The sequence below is a fragment of the Siniperca chuatsi genome, linkage group LG24 (assembly GCF_020085105.1).
Source record: "Siniperca chuatsi isolate FFG_IHB_CAS linkage group LG24, ASM2008510v1, whole genome shotgun sequence".
In the NCBI taxonomy this organism is placed as follows: Eukaryota; Metazoa; Chordata; class Actinopteri; order Centrarchiformes; family Sinipercidae; genus Siniperca; species Siniperca chuatsi.
Genome location: NC_058065.1, coordinates 4,695,190 through 4,710,450, shown reverse-complemented (window position 1 = coordinate 4,710,450; position 15,261 = coordinate 4,695,190). Strand labels below are relative to the sequence as shown.

Below are 15,261 nucleotides of genomic sequence, written 5' to 3'. Positions count from 1 at the left end.
TATTTAGTCAGTCACTTATTCATCTGTTTTGTTACCTTGCGTCTACATGGAAGCTTTTATTTTGAAGATGCAGGAAGTCTTGTGTGCTACTCATAAAAACATCCGGGTAACAGCTCTCCGCTGGCAGAGCGTAAATAAAGTAAATAACAATCAAAGTAGCTGTTTCTCCCTTTTAATCGGTTTTAGTCGTTAAATTGTACTTATCAGCTTAAGATGATTTAACTGGATGAATATTCAAAAGGCACAGTTTTAGGAGAAATTTCACAGTATGGATACGAGAGGCTCAAAGGTAACTTATTTAGCTAAATAACGGTAATCTAACATGATTGATTTTACAGTAGCTAAAGCGCTAGCATTAAGCTAAATGCTATTTTGACGAAAATTGTAATATTTCTAAATTATTTTTGGTGTAAGCTATTTTTTGTGTAAACTAACGCTAGCTAACCGTTAACTAGTATACTAGCTCCAGACTGTTCCGTGATAATGTAGGGTAACGCTACATTTGGGATACTTACATAAAAGCTAGCTTACTTGTAAATATTGCTAACAAGTTAACGTTATGTTTATTTTTATTATAGAAAATGCGACCCAGGGAGCTTCCGCCTCTTCCACAGGTTAGTCACAAACTCCAGGTGTTATTAGCCTAATCTAATTAATTTCCTTACAGTTATTATATTAGAGTAGTGTGCTTTGTCATAGCTACTATTAATTTATCCATTATGCTCGTTTGACACTGCATTGTCCTTGAAAGGGACATTTTGCGTTACACCCACCCACCTATTACAAGTTACCTGACTCCAAAGTAACGTAATTCAATTTATAATTATAAGAAACCGAGAAAAGCTACGGACTTAATATTTGTGAAACTGTAAGCATGAAATATTTGGTAGTTTTACCTAATAAAAGAGATATTAAACTGAAGAGCATGTTGTTTTGCAGTCGATTAAAGCAATCACTTCAGCACAATTTGGATTTCAGACAGGTTTTATAGTAAAAAATAACTAACTAGTAACTAGTGTTGTAACAATTAGTGGTTCAGTTAGTCATTCAATTTTGATTATAAATGAATTGTTTAAGTCATTTATCAAGCAGAAATGTCAAACTTTCACTGCTTTTTTTTGGGACAAAACAAGCTATTTAAACATGTCAGCTTGGGCTGGGGACATTTGGATGTGCATTTTCCATAATGTCCTGACATTTTATACAGTTAATTGGTTAATTGAAAAAGTGGTCGGCAGATTAACTGATTAGGGTAAAAAAGTCTTAAAATAGGCAGTAATGCCAATGAAAACACATGTATAAAACACATGTATAACAAATACATATAGCATAAATTGATGAAGCCAGGCAGGCATTTGAAAACTTAAAATTACTACTAAAATTACTAAAAATTGTGAAAGTCTATGGCTTTACACAAAATAAAATAATAAACTATTTAAAAATGACTTGATTTGCTAGATGGTGTAAGTAGGTAAAGTAGGGCTGGGTGGAATTGCTTAAATCAATATTTTAATATTAATAGCATCATACACGTACATCGTAATGTGTTTTTCCTATATCAATATATATCACAATATAGTAAATGTATGGAAAGTCACAAATAATATCAGCAAAGGGATGTTAAATGCAGTTATCAGTGTGTCACTGATTTACATCAAAACAGTTTTATAACACAATAGGAACGTATAATCACAAGAAGATTCCAGTGAAAACAAAAACGAAAATGAAATTAATTGAAATTATTAAGAGAAATGAAAATGCTGGATTTGACAAGATGAGACCTCTGTGATATCTGGCTAAAATCATGTCTCACCCCCCCAAAAAAAAGCATTTCATATGTTAATTGTCACCTAACAAAACCTAAAAAAAGAAATAAAAAGGTCTTTAGAAGTTGTCCGAGTGTATACAGTAAAACACAGTATAGAGTGTTGTTGTTTATACATCATCAGAAAGATTAAACCAGATTCCACAGCCGCACTTCCTGGAAGTTTCACTCGCCCACACACGAGAGTTTGAAAAGGTTTGAGTCGTCTGACCTCTGCCCTGAGTAATCCCCAGTCCTGGCGGATGTATGAACACAGATTTAGCCAAGGATTTAACAGTGTCAGCCAGGTTGTTATGTGTAGCTTCACTGCACTCTTATGTGATTATTGGGTGGAATGGCCCGAAAGACGACGGTAAGGTTTTTCATCTTGGCTGTCTTCTCTGACTGTATGCTATAACTGAAATTTTCTGAAAAGCTCACACAGTGTTTGTCTAAATCTTTAAAGAAACTCTTCCTTTGCATCTGAGCTCATTGTTTCAGAGGAGAGGTAATTTGTTAATGTGTTTACGCTACATTTAATGCGACCAAACACTTTCTGAATCCAATTTTACTAACTGCTAAGTGTCAGATTCGTTGTAGTTCTCAGCCTGGCTGTTGGTAGTACAGGTATAATAGGTCGAGGTGTACGATTTTGCACAGAACTTAATTTAATCCTATGTTTTTTTTAAATACAAGTTTTAGAAATCAGCAGAAAAATTATTCATTAAACAAAGTATCTGCAGGTCTTGAAAAGGCTTAAAAGCATTTATTTCAGTTTCCTGCCTTAGAAGTTATTAAAAAGTCTTAAATTTAATTTTGTCTTGAATATTTTATAACATTAGTTAAAAAATGTTTTTGTATGTGTACGTTTCAGCTAAAAACTGGCTGGAAAATCCCCTGTACTATTGTTCCAGACCTCGGACCTTATGTAAAATCCATATATAGAACTTAATTAGTTATTTTTTAAGTAGTTCATCCATCCATCCATCCATCCATCCATTCATTCATCTGTTTTCTGCTGCTTATCCAGATTCATGTCATGGTTAATGATTAATTAATTATATCATTAGGATTTATTGTTATATACTGCTGAGAAGTACAGACAAAAATGTGATATAAAAATCATGCTATCATCCCTACTGGTTTTCATTAATATTTGTCATACTTTGGTTGGTATGACTATGAAACAGGGGTTAAATTTCCTTCTATATGGTGTTAAACATGTCTTAAATTTAACTTGGTAAAAGCTGCTGAAACCATGTTTTAAAAAAAGAAGGAGAAAGAAATTAAACTAAATCTGGTTGTGTGTTAATGAGTCATAGATGCAAAAAGTTCAGCTATGGGAAGTTAGATTAGAAAATGAACATACAAACACAAAGAACAAAACTGACTTCTCTTTTTGTCTCTTAAGCGAGGGCAACGAGCACTTCCCACAATGCCGAGGTAGGTAAATTCATTACTTAGCTACTCTGCTATAATGTCTTCTTTATCTACAGTATTTATGCTGAACAGTCAAACTAAACTTTTCTTCTCTGTTTTGTCGAACGCGTGGAAACATGAAGTCAAGAAACAGCTGGTGAGTCAGGATTTGAAATATAGAAATTGGGATATTTGGGATGTTAACATCTCATTTTTGTACTTAAGTTCCTGATTAGATTTAACTTTGTCTTTATTTATTTATCATCTTGTACAGGAGAAGTACCAGCACCAAAACATAAGAAGAAGAGGGTGAGAAAGGAGACAAATGGAGCCGATGATACGGACGGTAACACACACATACGTGCAAAGTGTTTGTACTGACGTCATTCGGTTGTCATACCCGAACCTTGAACTTTTCATTTACCTGCATTTAAAGGGCTAGTTCACCCCAACGTGAAGGTCTCGTCCTTTAATTCTGCTCGACTTGACAACACTTAAGATACTTAACATCACTGTGTCTTGTTTTTTTAGATGTAAAATAATATCTGACTTGAATGAAAGTTCATCGCTTGTTTCTGTTGCAAAAAAAAGGAATCAAAATGTGTGGGGTTTCCATAGAAAAAAATTTCATTTTCCTTATTTAAAAAGACAAAAAAAAAACGTACATTATAACATAGCATTGTCATGTAGAAAGCTTCTGCTGTTTCCTGTTTAGATCAGGGGATGGAAATGGGAGGCCTGGGCAGCCGGAGAGAATCTGAGATCGGAGAGCAACTTACCCTTGAACCCACGACGGACGCACCCCCACAGAGGAGGAAGAAGAAAAAGAAAACTGCTACTATAGGTAAAGACTGAGAACAACAAGTTTGCCTATAAATGCTGCTTTTCTGCGTCGTAGTTCTAACAACCTTCAAATGCTGTAGTTTCATAATGATGTAAACGTTGAAATCTAAATCTTTGGAGGCTTTTCGAACCATCAAAAGAAAACAATTTCACTCTACAAAACAGTGGAGAGTAGGGAGATTTCCTCTCAACTAAATACCATGATTGGCCAGCTCGAGTGTCCTTAGACAAGACAGAAGAAGAAGATCTAAAGATGTGTAAATTCATGGTTTCAGATTTTGAAGATGACCAAGCTGACCTGGTGAATGGAGATGCAGCAGATCAAACCACCGATGGAGAAGAAGTGGTCAAAAAACACAAAAAGAGAAAGTAAGAAACAAAGAAAGTAACAATTATTGGAGTTATCAAATAATATGTTGCTATATCGGAAAAAATGGTACTGTCATATATACTATTAATGTTTGTTCCTGGACCATTATAGAAATAAGTTACATTATCCTGTGTCATGTTTTAATTTTATGCATAAACACCTGGTTTGAGTTAGATGCTATGTAGAGTTTATTTATTTTATTTTCTATTTTTGTTTCTGCATGTCCAGGTGCCATGTCGGAAAGAGTTTGTGTCTTTTGTTTTTCTTCTCTATCTTGTTGTCTGAATATTTGGGCAAGTGTGTTAGGTGTTTTTTTATGACACAATAAAACCATACCAAAGCAAATATGACAAAAGGCGATCAAACACAGAATTGTTCAAAACATAAGAGCAAAGTCAAACAATTGGAGTTGATTGGAGAGAAGAGCATATCGTATATGGCGTATTTTTCTCTATAATCTTTATTCTTTTAATTTCAGGAAGTCAAAAGTCGCTGAATCGCAGCTTCCCGATGAGTTGGATGTAGAAGAGGATGATATTATCACCGACACCCCTCCTCCTATCCCCCAGTATTCCCTGTTTTCGGCCCCTCAGGGTCAGAGCCAGCCGGTGGGGAAAGTCTTTGTAGAGAGGAACAGTGAGTAACGAAAGATGTGGTCGAGTCTGTTAAATGGTAAAAGTGGTGATTCCAGTTTATAAATGCGCATGTGTTCGCATGCAGAGCGTTTCCAGGCTGCTGAGCGCTCAGACTGGAGGAAGACCAACGACCAGATGGAAAACGTGACAGACTTCCAGCACATTCAGCCGCTCTGGACCACCAGAGACGTTTCTATCAGAGTGCACGAAGGCTTCAGGTGAAGGAAAAGTGTCTCTGTGCTTGCAAAATATGTACGAGCGTGTGGTCCTCCCTCCCTAAATGTCTCTCCTCTCCTTTGTATCTGCTGCAGGGTTATCGGTCTGTATTGTCACGGCTTCCTGGCGGGCTACGCTGTGTGGAACGTGGTGGTGGTGTACATGTTAGCCGGGCAGCACCTCACCGCTCTGTCCAACCTGCTGGAGCAGTACCACAGCCTGGCTTACCCCTCCCAGTCTCTGCTCTACATGCTGCTGGCCATCAGCACGGTGGCGGCCTTCGACAGGTAAAGCTGGAGTTGTGCTTCTGCCAAATCTCAACAACACGTTGTGCGGGCCTCAGCAAGCTGATTGGTTGATCCAACTCCCCAAACGTGTTTGCCTACAATTTGTTTTCTTCTAAAAACAGATTTACATTGTGGTCTACTTGCTCCCAATCTCCAAAAATACATCAGAGAAAATGGAAATATTAAGGAAATAATCCCATCCAAATAATCCCATCCAAAACATGTCGCCGTACACACTTTACTGGCACATCCTTGACTGTGTAGTTTGAGAGTACAACCGGCAGCGGTTTGTAATTTAAAAGCTTGTATCTTGAAAATGATGCAAATTGGGTAAATATCTACTATTGTGGAAATTTAGACTAGACATATACATAAATAACTGGGCTCTAAGTCCAAATGACACCGATATTGTTTGATAAAGGTCCAGTATTGCACGTTGAGACTTAAAAAAAGTTAGCTTTTCCAATGGAAAATCAGTGTTTTTATGTAAATAAAAGAACTTATATTAGCAAAACAATGTATTATGTTTTGAGTTACTGTGTTTTCAGTATTCAAGCCTCAGATTTTACATATGAAGATCAGTTTACTAACGGAAAGTGTGTATTAACAAACTGGAGTGCATTTTCCAGGCTCCAGGGTTTACTGTATGTAGCTTGACCCAGAGGGACTCAAGTCAGGATGTCTTGGCCTCTGCTGCTTTCATTTAGACTCTTTTTAAACTCCCTCAACTTTATAGAAGTGGAATACTAACTTGCATATAAAATACCCCTTTACTAACAGTTAAGCTGCTTAGTAAAATGTATTGTGTGTGTAAAATACGAAGAAAAGTTCTTGTTTTTTTTGTTGGTTTTTTTGAGTAAACTCCTGTGTTTTCAGAGTGAACCTGGCCAAAGGCTCCATGGCTCTGCGGGAGTTCATCACGCTGGACCCCGTCGCTCTCGCCTCATTCTGTGAGTCCACACAATCCAGCCCTTCAACACGCGGTTCTTAAGGGTTCCTCTCAAACAGATGGTGTATGTTTGGGTTCAATTCACACTCTTCGTTTATTTGGTTTCATCCAGTGTATTTCTCAGCATTGGTCCTCTCTCTGAGCCAACAGATGACCAGTGATCGAATCAACCTGTACCCAGCCTTCAACACAACATTATGGTGAGTTCTCTGGAATCATTTTATATTTCTATCTCACTATGAAGCCTGGATATGATACCTGAAGCTCTCCTTTTTCTTCTTTAGGCCACCAGGATCGGAGCACCAGATTCTCCACCCGTGGGTGACCGTCAACCTGGTAGTGGCTCTCCTTGTGGGGCTGGCCTGGATCTTCATCGCCACCCGACCGGAAACAGACTATACAGAGAGTGAGAGAGAATAATCTGTGTTCAGTACTGCTTTAATATCAGTTCGGGTTTTTGAAAATCGACCTTAAACATTGATTTTATTATCTCGTGCTTCTTCCTCAGGTTATCTGATGGCCATGGAGATTGAGCCTCCCAAACCAGAGGACAAATCAGAAATGGCGGCCTGAGAAAAAAATAATTCTGCACATCTGCTCTGACACATAATGTACAGCTTTGTTGTCATTTTGCACATATTTTTACACTGTATTTTGGCAGTGAACTCTGAATGTGTCGTAGATTGTTTTTGTATTTTTTAAATGTGATCGTGCTCGTCTCTTTTTAAATACAGTTTTATTCAACAAATCCAACAATGCTTCTTTATTACATTCTGCAAGATTTAGATGCTTATGCATAAAACATGATGGAACATAATACATAGTACTGAATGTGACCTTATAATACTGAATGGTATATTTGATGTGTCTCCTATGTCCAGGTAAAGCCATCCAAATATTATTCTATGCTCCCATAAATATTTATTAGATACAATAATTACATTATGATATACAGGTTGAATAGGGATAGTAGTATAGATCTTTTTTTTTTTAACTTAAGCAGAGCTCTTCACATTAGTCACTTATATTTTTATATAAGTAATTACACCTATAGATTATTATATAAGTAATGTCATATTATTTCTAAAGAAAATTACGAGTACGAGTGCTTGCTGCTGAAAATATTCACAGTTGAAACATTTGAAATAGATGAAATGCTGAAAAAGTTGAAGTGTCAATTCAAGTGTAAGCAGTGAGGGAAGCTGAAGATTCAGTGGAGCTTGAAGCACTCAGAGGAGTTGAAATGTCAGTCGAGGCTTAGGTGATAAATTTATCTGGAAGTGGAAGACCTGAAAGAAATGAATGCCAGTTCAACTATAAAATGCTGAAGTGTAAGCACTGAAAGCAGTTGAAGTGAGTTGCGTGAACAGTGGAAGTTGTGGGATTTAGAAGGACTGAAAACGTTTTTTTGGTTACATTCAAAGGTGAAGACCTGAGACCTGAAAGGATTTAAAGTGTGAATCGAAATGTAAGCGTTGAAAGGAGTTAAAGAGGGGAATGCAGTAGACATGTAACTGGCGAGGCCAGTTGTAATTTAAAGTGTAAGAGATGAAAGCAGTTGAAATGTGTTGAGTAGGAGATGATTGCAGTTGAAATGTCAGTTGAAGTGGAAGCGCTGAAGCGTATGCACCATAAGCAGTTCAAATGTCAGTTGGTAGAAGCACTGACAGCACTAAAATGCCATTTTAAGTGTAATATCTGAAAGTAGTTGAACTGTAAACATAAAAATCAGTTCAAGTGTCAGCTGACATGTAATGGGTAAAAATGTCAGAGAAAGTGTTAGAGTTTAAACCAGTGACATTTCATTTATTTATTAAGTATCGAGCGTATCCATCGATTCTATCTGAGGTTAATTAGTTTGTTCTGCCTGACATCCAGACTTTGTAGTCGAACTCAGAGAAGCAATGTCGCCCTGCAGTTTCTGTTGACGTGGTAACGGTGACTGTTATCAGGTTGGGTGGAAATCTCCAGTGACTCATGAGCAGAAGTTAGCAAAATAGTGCTATTAAAAGCGAGAAGTCATGCTGGACTTTGCCATCTTTGCTGTCACGTTTGTCGTCATTTTGGTCGGTGCTGTTCTCTATTTGTACCCGGTAGGTCGCTGCAAGTTTGAAGTTAGCTTTAACTAAACGCTAGCTACTTAGCTGTCTGTTACCCTAAAGCATTGTTACACCATTAACTTCTCAACAGAGTTTTCATGTTGCAATGTTCATTTGCTCATCGGCAAGAGGAAACGTCTCATATAACAGTTTAACAGCAGTTTAATATTTTCAACGAATTGTTCCATTTCTTATTTCGGCGTACATCCAACACACCAATCAGTGACCTGATTCAATGAAATACAATTTTAAGAATTCGCGATGGGCGGAAACAGCACCGTTATCCGTTTACCCAAAATAGCTATTAAAGTTAAAATTGACAATGGATGCTGTCTTGTATGTCATTTGTATACCGATTTTACCCAAAAACCTTAAAAACTGATCAGATGACCTAAGTGGTGTCTTATAACGTGTGTGTTTGTCAGTAAGAGAAGAACCGTTAAATTGCCATATTTTCCAATGTGATTCCATACTACTGAATGGAACACTTATGGGCTCCAGCTGTAATTTGGACAGGCATCACCAACGTATCCACCTATTAGAGGAGACTGTAGATGTGTGTGAACGCCAGTATAGACAGAACACATATCTAACGTCATATAGTCAAAATCGTGTATATAATGACATATTTTATTGACTAACGGCGAAATTCAATGTCTAATCGTGTTTTCAGTCATCCAGAAGGGCCTCTGGCATCCCAGGTCTCAATCCTACAGATGAGAAGTAAGTTGTCATCTTTACCTCTGTTAACTTTCATTCAGTTAGTTTTTCAGTCAGTTAATTTATAATTGGCTAGAGTCAATTACATTAAAACAAATAAAATAATATGATGACAATGTGACTGTTTGTAAGGTATTGATTGTAATTTTTAACATTTTACCAGATGTTTTGCAGTTGACAGACTTACACTGTCCAATGTCATAGCACATATACAGGACAGTGTGCAGCAAATGTACATCATTGGCTGTAAACATTAGAGTCACATCATGGCTTTCTGCTCTCAGGGATGGGAACCTGCAGGACATTGTGAACAGAGGCAGTCTGCATGAGTTCCTCGTCAGTCTGCATCAGGAGTTCGGGTCTGTGGCGTCGTTCTGGTTTGGCGGTCAGCCGGTGGTTAGCCTGGGCTCTGTGCGCCAGTTACAGCAACACATCAACCCCAACCACACCAGTAAGTGCACCAGCATTTTCCATCCTGTTTGGATTTGACTATTGTCCAACTGAATTAAGACCTTGCAGATGCCTCTCTCGTAGAATGTCTCTGTAATTCTGTGAGGAATAAAAAATTTTCCAGCTGATGATAGCAACATGAAAAATATTGTCTGGTAAAGGCAGGAAATCAGATTCCACCTTGTTTCCTTCCATAGAAGAACCTCGTGTATTTTTCAGCCTTAAATAAACAAAGCTTTCTTTGTTTTTGTTTTGCTCTTTTCAGCTGACTCCTTTGAGACGATGCTTAAGTCGTTGCTAGGTTACCAGTCAGGAATGGGAGGCGGGGCCACAGAGACCGTGATAAGGAAAAAGGTGTACGAGAGTGCCATCAACAACACACTGAAGAACAACTTCCCTCTTGTGCTCAAGGTTTGTATCACTGAAAACTACTGCAAAACTTTTACACTACTCACTGAAATTAAGCATTAACAAATATTTACAAATACACCTTCTGTAATTGTTTTCTTTTACTTAGCTGGTGGAGGAGCTGGTGGGAAAGTGGAAGTCATTCCCAGAGGCTCAGCATACCCCTCTGTGTGCCCACCTGCTGGGTCTGGCCATGAAGACTGTCACCCAGCTGGCTCTGGGCGAGCGCTACAGAGACGACACTGAGGTCCTCTCCTTCCGCAAGAACCACGACGCGGTGAGTCAACGCCACCTACCTTTAGGAAGAGAGCCATAGTGACAGTGGAGTTTTTCTAGTTGAGAAAAATTGCTCTTGTGCATTGAATTCTGGTCTTTTTATCTGCTCCTGTGGGTGTCAGATGTCTTTTCCATGTTCTACAATCGATTTCACCTTGCATATTTGTTGAACATCTACAAAGAAGCCCTTGCTCTTTGATTCTGTGGGTACTGAGACCAATACCTCATGGGGATTTCAATGTAATGTAATTTGACTTGTTTTAGTTCCTACGAACCAGGAATTTGGCCTGTTAAAGTTCTGCTGAAATGGGTCAGTTGATTTGTTTTTCTCTTCTTCTAACTCATGCTGGCGCCACCAGATCTGGTCAGAAATCGGGAAAGGCTACTTGGACGGCTCCCTGGAGAAGAGCTCCAACAGGAAAGGACATTATGCGAAGGGTGAGTGAGGTTTGCATCATGAGTTTTCTCAGCTTTAACAGAACTGAATAACCCTCACACCTGCTGTGTGTTGACATGCAGGAGCAGCATTGGGCTTCTACTGTTGCGCGGCTGTGGAAAAACAGGAGGGAAACTTTGCAGAGGCTCAGACATGATCTCTGTGTGTGGAACAGCTTGACAGACAGCTAGAAACTGAGTCTGACAACAGATAAAGACTGCATAACCAACACATTCAGTGTTATCACCTTAATCAGTGAACAGCCAGTGTTTTGGGAGACTTTTATTGATTTATCTGCCAAGGACACTTGTTACTGGGACTTGGCACCTGGCCAGAGTTAATTATGGCTGCTGTCTGAAGGGCTGGAAACAAGATGGATGCTAGAAATGCAGTCTTTATAACGTGTAACCTCAGTGTGAGTGTCAGGCAGCTGTATGTTCATGTCAAAAATGTGAAACAGTCATTTTTTATTTTTTTTCCTTCCCGGGTGTTCAGCTCTGTCAGAGATGGAGTCCATGCTGCTGTCGGTGGCGAAGGAGAGAAAAGCCCAGAGGAAGCAGACGGTGTTTGTGGACGCTCTGCTTCAGTCCAGCCTCACAGAACGACAGGTGAATACACAAATCCTAGTTTAAAACTCAAGACAACTGAAAGATCTTCATGGTTCCCACAAAGGTCTGAAATAGTACTGAAATAATTTTCTTGTCTGTTTCAGATCATGGAGGACTGTATGGTTTTCACTTTGGCCGGATGCGTCATCACTGCCAACTGTAAGTGACAACCATCAAAATAGGTGCAGATCAATTCTCTGTCTACTGACTGATTATTTAGGGCTGCAACTAATGGTTAATCTCCCAGTTATTTTCATGATTCATCAAGATTAATCACAATTTCCTAGAGCCCATGGTGACGTCCTCAAATGTCTTGTTTTGTCCAACCAACAGGCGAAACCCAACAGTACTCACTATCATCAAACCTTCTCATTGGAGGAATGTGAATAAACCAGAAAATGTTTGACATTTCTGCTTGAAAAATAACTTTAATCGGTTTTTAAAATACTCGATTAATCGACTAATCTCCTCAGCTCCACATCACATAGAGGAAGTTATCTTCTGTCTTCAAACTTAAAAGCAAGAAATTAATTTGAGCAGATATTTTCATTTTTCTTAGCCTTTAAGCATTTTTTTTAAACTACCTGCAAAATATCACATCGTAATGTCAAGTCAGGAGGACATAAAGTTATGATAGGACGAATTTTCTTTGTCTTTAAATGCTTCAGGACATCTTGACACAGTCAGTCACATTATTCAGCCCCTGACGTGCACATCATGTTGAAATTAAACTGTAGGGTCCCTGCAACAGTCAGTAAGTCCATAAATATCAACTAAAGTGTCCTAGAACAAGAAATCAAACCCCCCAAACACTCCTTTTTCAGATGAATCTCTAAAGCTTAAATGTAAAATGTTGTGTTTTGGCAGTGTGTATCTGGGCGCTTCGCTTCCTGTCCACCTCAGAGGAAGTTCAGGACAAACTATACCAGGAGCTGGATGAGGTTTTGGGTTCAGATCCAGTTACCTTGGACAAGATCCCTCAGCTCAGGTAAGATCTTTGGACCTTTATGTCTAATCCATGAAATGTACAATCTCAGACTGGACACCTGGCCATTGGTCCAACTTTAGTGAAACATGGAAAGATAATGCATGTTGTCACTGTGTTCAAGCATTAGAAAAAATTACACTGATTTGCCAGATTGGGGCGTAATAATTCAAGGTCAAAATTTCACGCAGGCATGGTTGGTGTGTTCGATAACCTTGGTCTTATCACATTTCTGTCCTTGGAAAGATACTGCCAGCAGGTCCTCAATGAGACGGTGAGGACTGCCAAGCTGACCCCCGTCGCGGCTCGGCTTCAGCAAGTGGAGGGCAAAGTCGATCAACATGTCATTCCCAAAGAGGTATCTGGTTTCCTTCTGTCTGTCTCTTTCTTTCTCTTCAGCTCATCACGAAATGATTACAGCCAGACAGTCAGACAAGTTTATTGTAGAGAGGCCAAAACAAGAGTTGGGCTTCAGTGGTCTGTTATTGTTTTTGCTGGTCCCTATTTGTTATTTTATGTAGACTTTTTTCTCCTGGAGTGCAATGTAATTGAAAAACGAATTATATTAGAACTGAAAATAACAATAAGGACGGCATTATTTATATAGCACCTTTCAACAACAAGGCAATTCAAAGTGCTTTACATAAGACATAAAAGGCATTAAGACAGGATAATATAAAAAGACAATTATATGGTACATATATATATATATTTTTTTTTTTTTAAGAAATGCTATGTTTTGTTCTTACCATATTTCAGACTTTGGTCATCTACGCTTTGGGAGTGGTCCTGCAAGATTCTGACACCTGGAGCACCCCATACAGGTTCGCTTTACATACATTTACATTTACTTTTGACATGTTCATCAATTAATTTCAAAATGGCTGTCCATAAATTACTAGGGAGTTGCATCTGGACTACTAACTACTAATTAGCATTTAGCTCAAGTACAGCCTCATAGAGCAGCTGGCATGGCTGTAGACTCTTTGTCTTGTTGGAAAATCTCTTGATCCAGTATGACTCTGAACACCAACATGTACAGTTTATTTCACAGCTGTATGCAACAAGTTCACTTCCTTCGTTCTGGCATTTATCAATGGGCATTTTGGGGATTGTAGGACGTCACTCACTGAAGTAGAAGTACAGTAGACCAGGCAGGTTGAGGGGAAAGAGGCTAAAAAGGAAAAAATTCATCATAATATAACTCCTGGAGCGCATTAATCAAATGTTGATAATTAAAATAGTGTGACAGCATCACAGGGCGGGGTTTATCTTTCAGGTTTAAAATATTGATTTGTAATATATAATTTCTGATTTCTGTGACATCCCTCAGGTTTGATCCAGATCGATTTGAGGAGGAATCAGTCAGGAAGAGCTTCTGTCTGCTCGGATTCTCTGGGAATCAAACATGCCCAGAGCTCAGGTAAAGACTAACATTAAGACACAGAAACACAACTCCCGAAGTACTGAAGCGCATTTAGTCCGAGCCATACCTTAGTATCCCTCAGAGCGAAGGCTGTGCTAATGATACTGGGGAAAATATTGGACTTCTGGACCCACAGTACAGCCATTTAGTTCCAAAACAGTTTTGATAGACATTTCAAGCTTTCTTGGGGCTGTAAAAAGAAGCTAATTCGACTTTGGTCTTTTGGTCTCTCTGACAGGTTCGCCTACACTGTAGCTACTGTCCTGCTCAGCACTTTGGTGCGACAGCTGAAGCTTCACCAGTTGAAGGGACAGGTCATGGAGGTCAGATCTGAGCTGGTATCCACACCTAAGGACGAAACCTGGATCACAGTCAGCAGAAGAAGCTAGAACTAGTCTTTAGAAACCCCTGCAGGGAGAAGAGCTGAAGAGTCCTGTCTCTAAAAAAACAATCGATTTAACATCTTGATTAAAAGAATTTCCAGAAAAGTATTTCTTGAATGTTGAGGATCCAGTGACTCGCGTTAGAGAAACCCATGACTCACGTTAACTCCTGTCTTTTTAAACAACATTATGGTAGTTGACACTTTTTGAAATTAAACTCTTAATTTGCATGATTCTTGAAGGCTTTTTTTTTCCTTCCCATTGTTGTATTTCTGGTGCTTTTTACTGTACAGTAATCTGAGGCCTTAAACACATTATCACCTTGTCTGTTCACAAGGCAGATTTGCACTTATTGAAAGACCCCATCTGTCAAAGGAGGGAAACTCAGTGGTTTAATACTCTGCGATGTAGAGAAAAACAACGTGCTGCCAAAGGTTTTTCTACAATTCCTAGTACAACTGCCTTGAGTCAAAATTCCCAATGGCATGTGGCTTGTTTGTCTATTGAAATGGCCCACAGGACATTTAAACATTTCATTCCTTTTTTAAACACAGTTGCATCTTACATATATAAAATATGTATGAGGATTTTGTGTTTTTATTTCATTCTTTTATATTTTAAATTGTGTATCACTGCTTCCCTGACAAGCACGTTTCCTACATCAAATAAAGAATTTTTAATTTGTATGGCAGTGTCACGTGTTATAAATCCGACTTCAGCCTGCACATGGAAAATGTTTAACTGAATGAATTATTATTATTATTAATAACTGTGCTTCTGAAGGGCCTTAGGGCAAGTTTCTATTTGCTCTCCAGAGCCAAGCCTGCTGCTCTGTAACTGAGCCTGTGGAGAGGGAGTGATAAAAGAATAAAGAGGGATTACCCTAGGGAGATAAATCTAAATAAGTCTTATTTTTATTACAAGTATTTTATTCATTGAGTTAGTGT

The 15,261-nt window shown here is 38.6% G+C and overlaps 2 protein-coding genes across 2 annotated transcripts; both read left to right on the top strand.

Moving 5' to 3' along the window:
• The first annotated feature begins 97 nt into the window (after positions 1 to 97).
• LOC122872455 (transmembrane protein 237B-like) lies at positions 98 to 7,271 on the top strand. Its single transcript, XM_044188726.1, has 14 exons — positions 98 to 289; positions 579 to 614; positions 3,216 to 3,247; positions 3,367 to 3,380; positions 3,498 to 3,569; positions 3,939 to 4,067; positions 4,342 to 4,435; positions 4,915 to 5,072; positions 5,157 to 5,289; positions 5,383 to 5,574; positions 6,451 to 6,524; positions 6,636 to 6,723; positions 6,808 to 6,929; positions 7,032 to 7,271. Exons 1-14 carry the CDS (start codon positions 269 to 271, stop codon positions 7,094 to 7,096), a joined length of 1,230 nt encoding a protein of 409 aa, XP_044044661.1. The 5' UTR covers positions 98 to 268; the 3' UTR covers positions 7,097 to 7,271.
• A 1,108-nt stretch (positions 7,272 to 8,379) lies between these two features.
• On the top strand, positions 8,380 to 15,000 carry LOC122872454 (cytochrome P450 20A1). The gene is made up of 13 exons (XM_044188723.1): positions 8,380 to 8,616; positions 9,296 to 9,345; positions 9,627 to 9,793; positions 10,058 to 10,203; positions 10,310 to 10,477; positions 10,836 to 10,914; positions 11,408 to 11,520; positions 11,625 to 11,679; positions 12,388 to 12,508; positions 12,752 to 12,863; positions 13,265 to 13,329; positions 13,839 to 13,928; positions 14,170 to 15,000. The coding sequence occupies exons 1-13, from the start codon at positions 8,545 to 8,547 to the stop codon at positions 14,318 to 14,320; spliced, it is 1,389 nt and encodes a 462-aa protein (XP_044044658.1). The 5' UTR covers positions 8,380 to 8,544; the 3' UTR covers positions 14,321 to 15,000.
• The last annotated feature ends 261 nt before the right edge of the window (positions 15,001 to 15,261 follow it).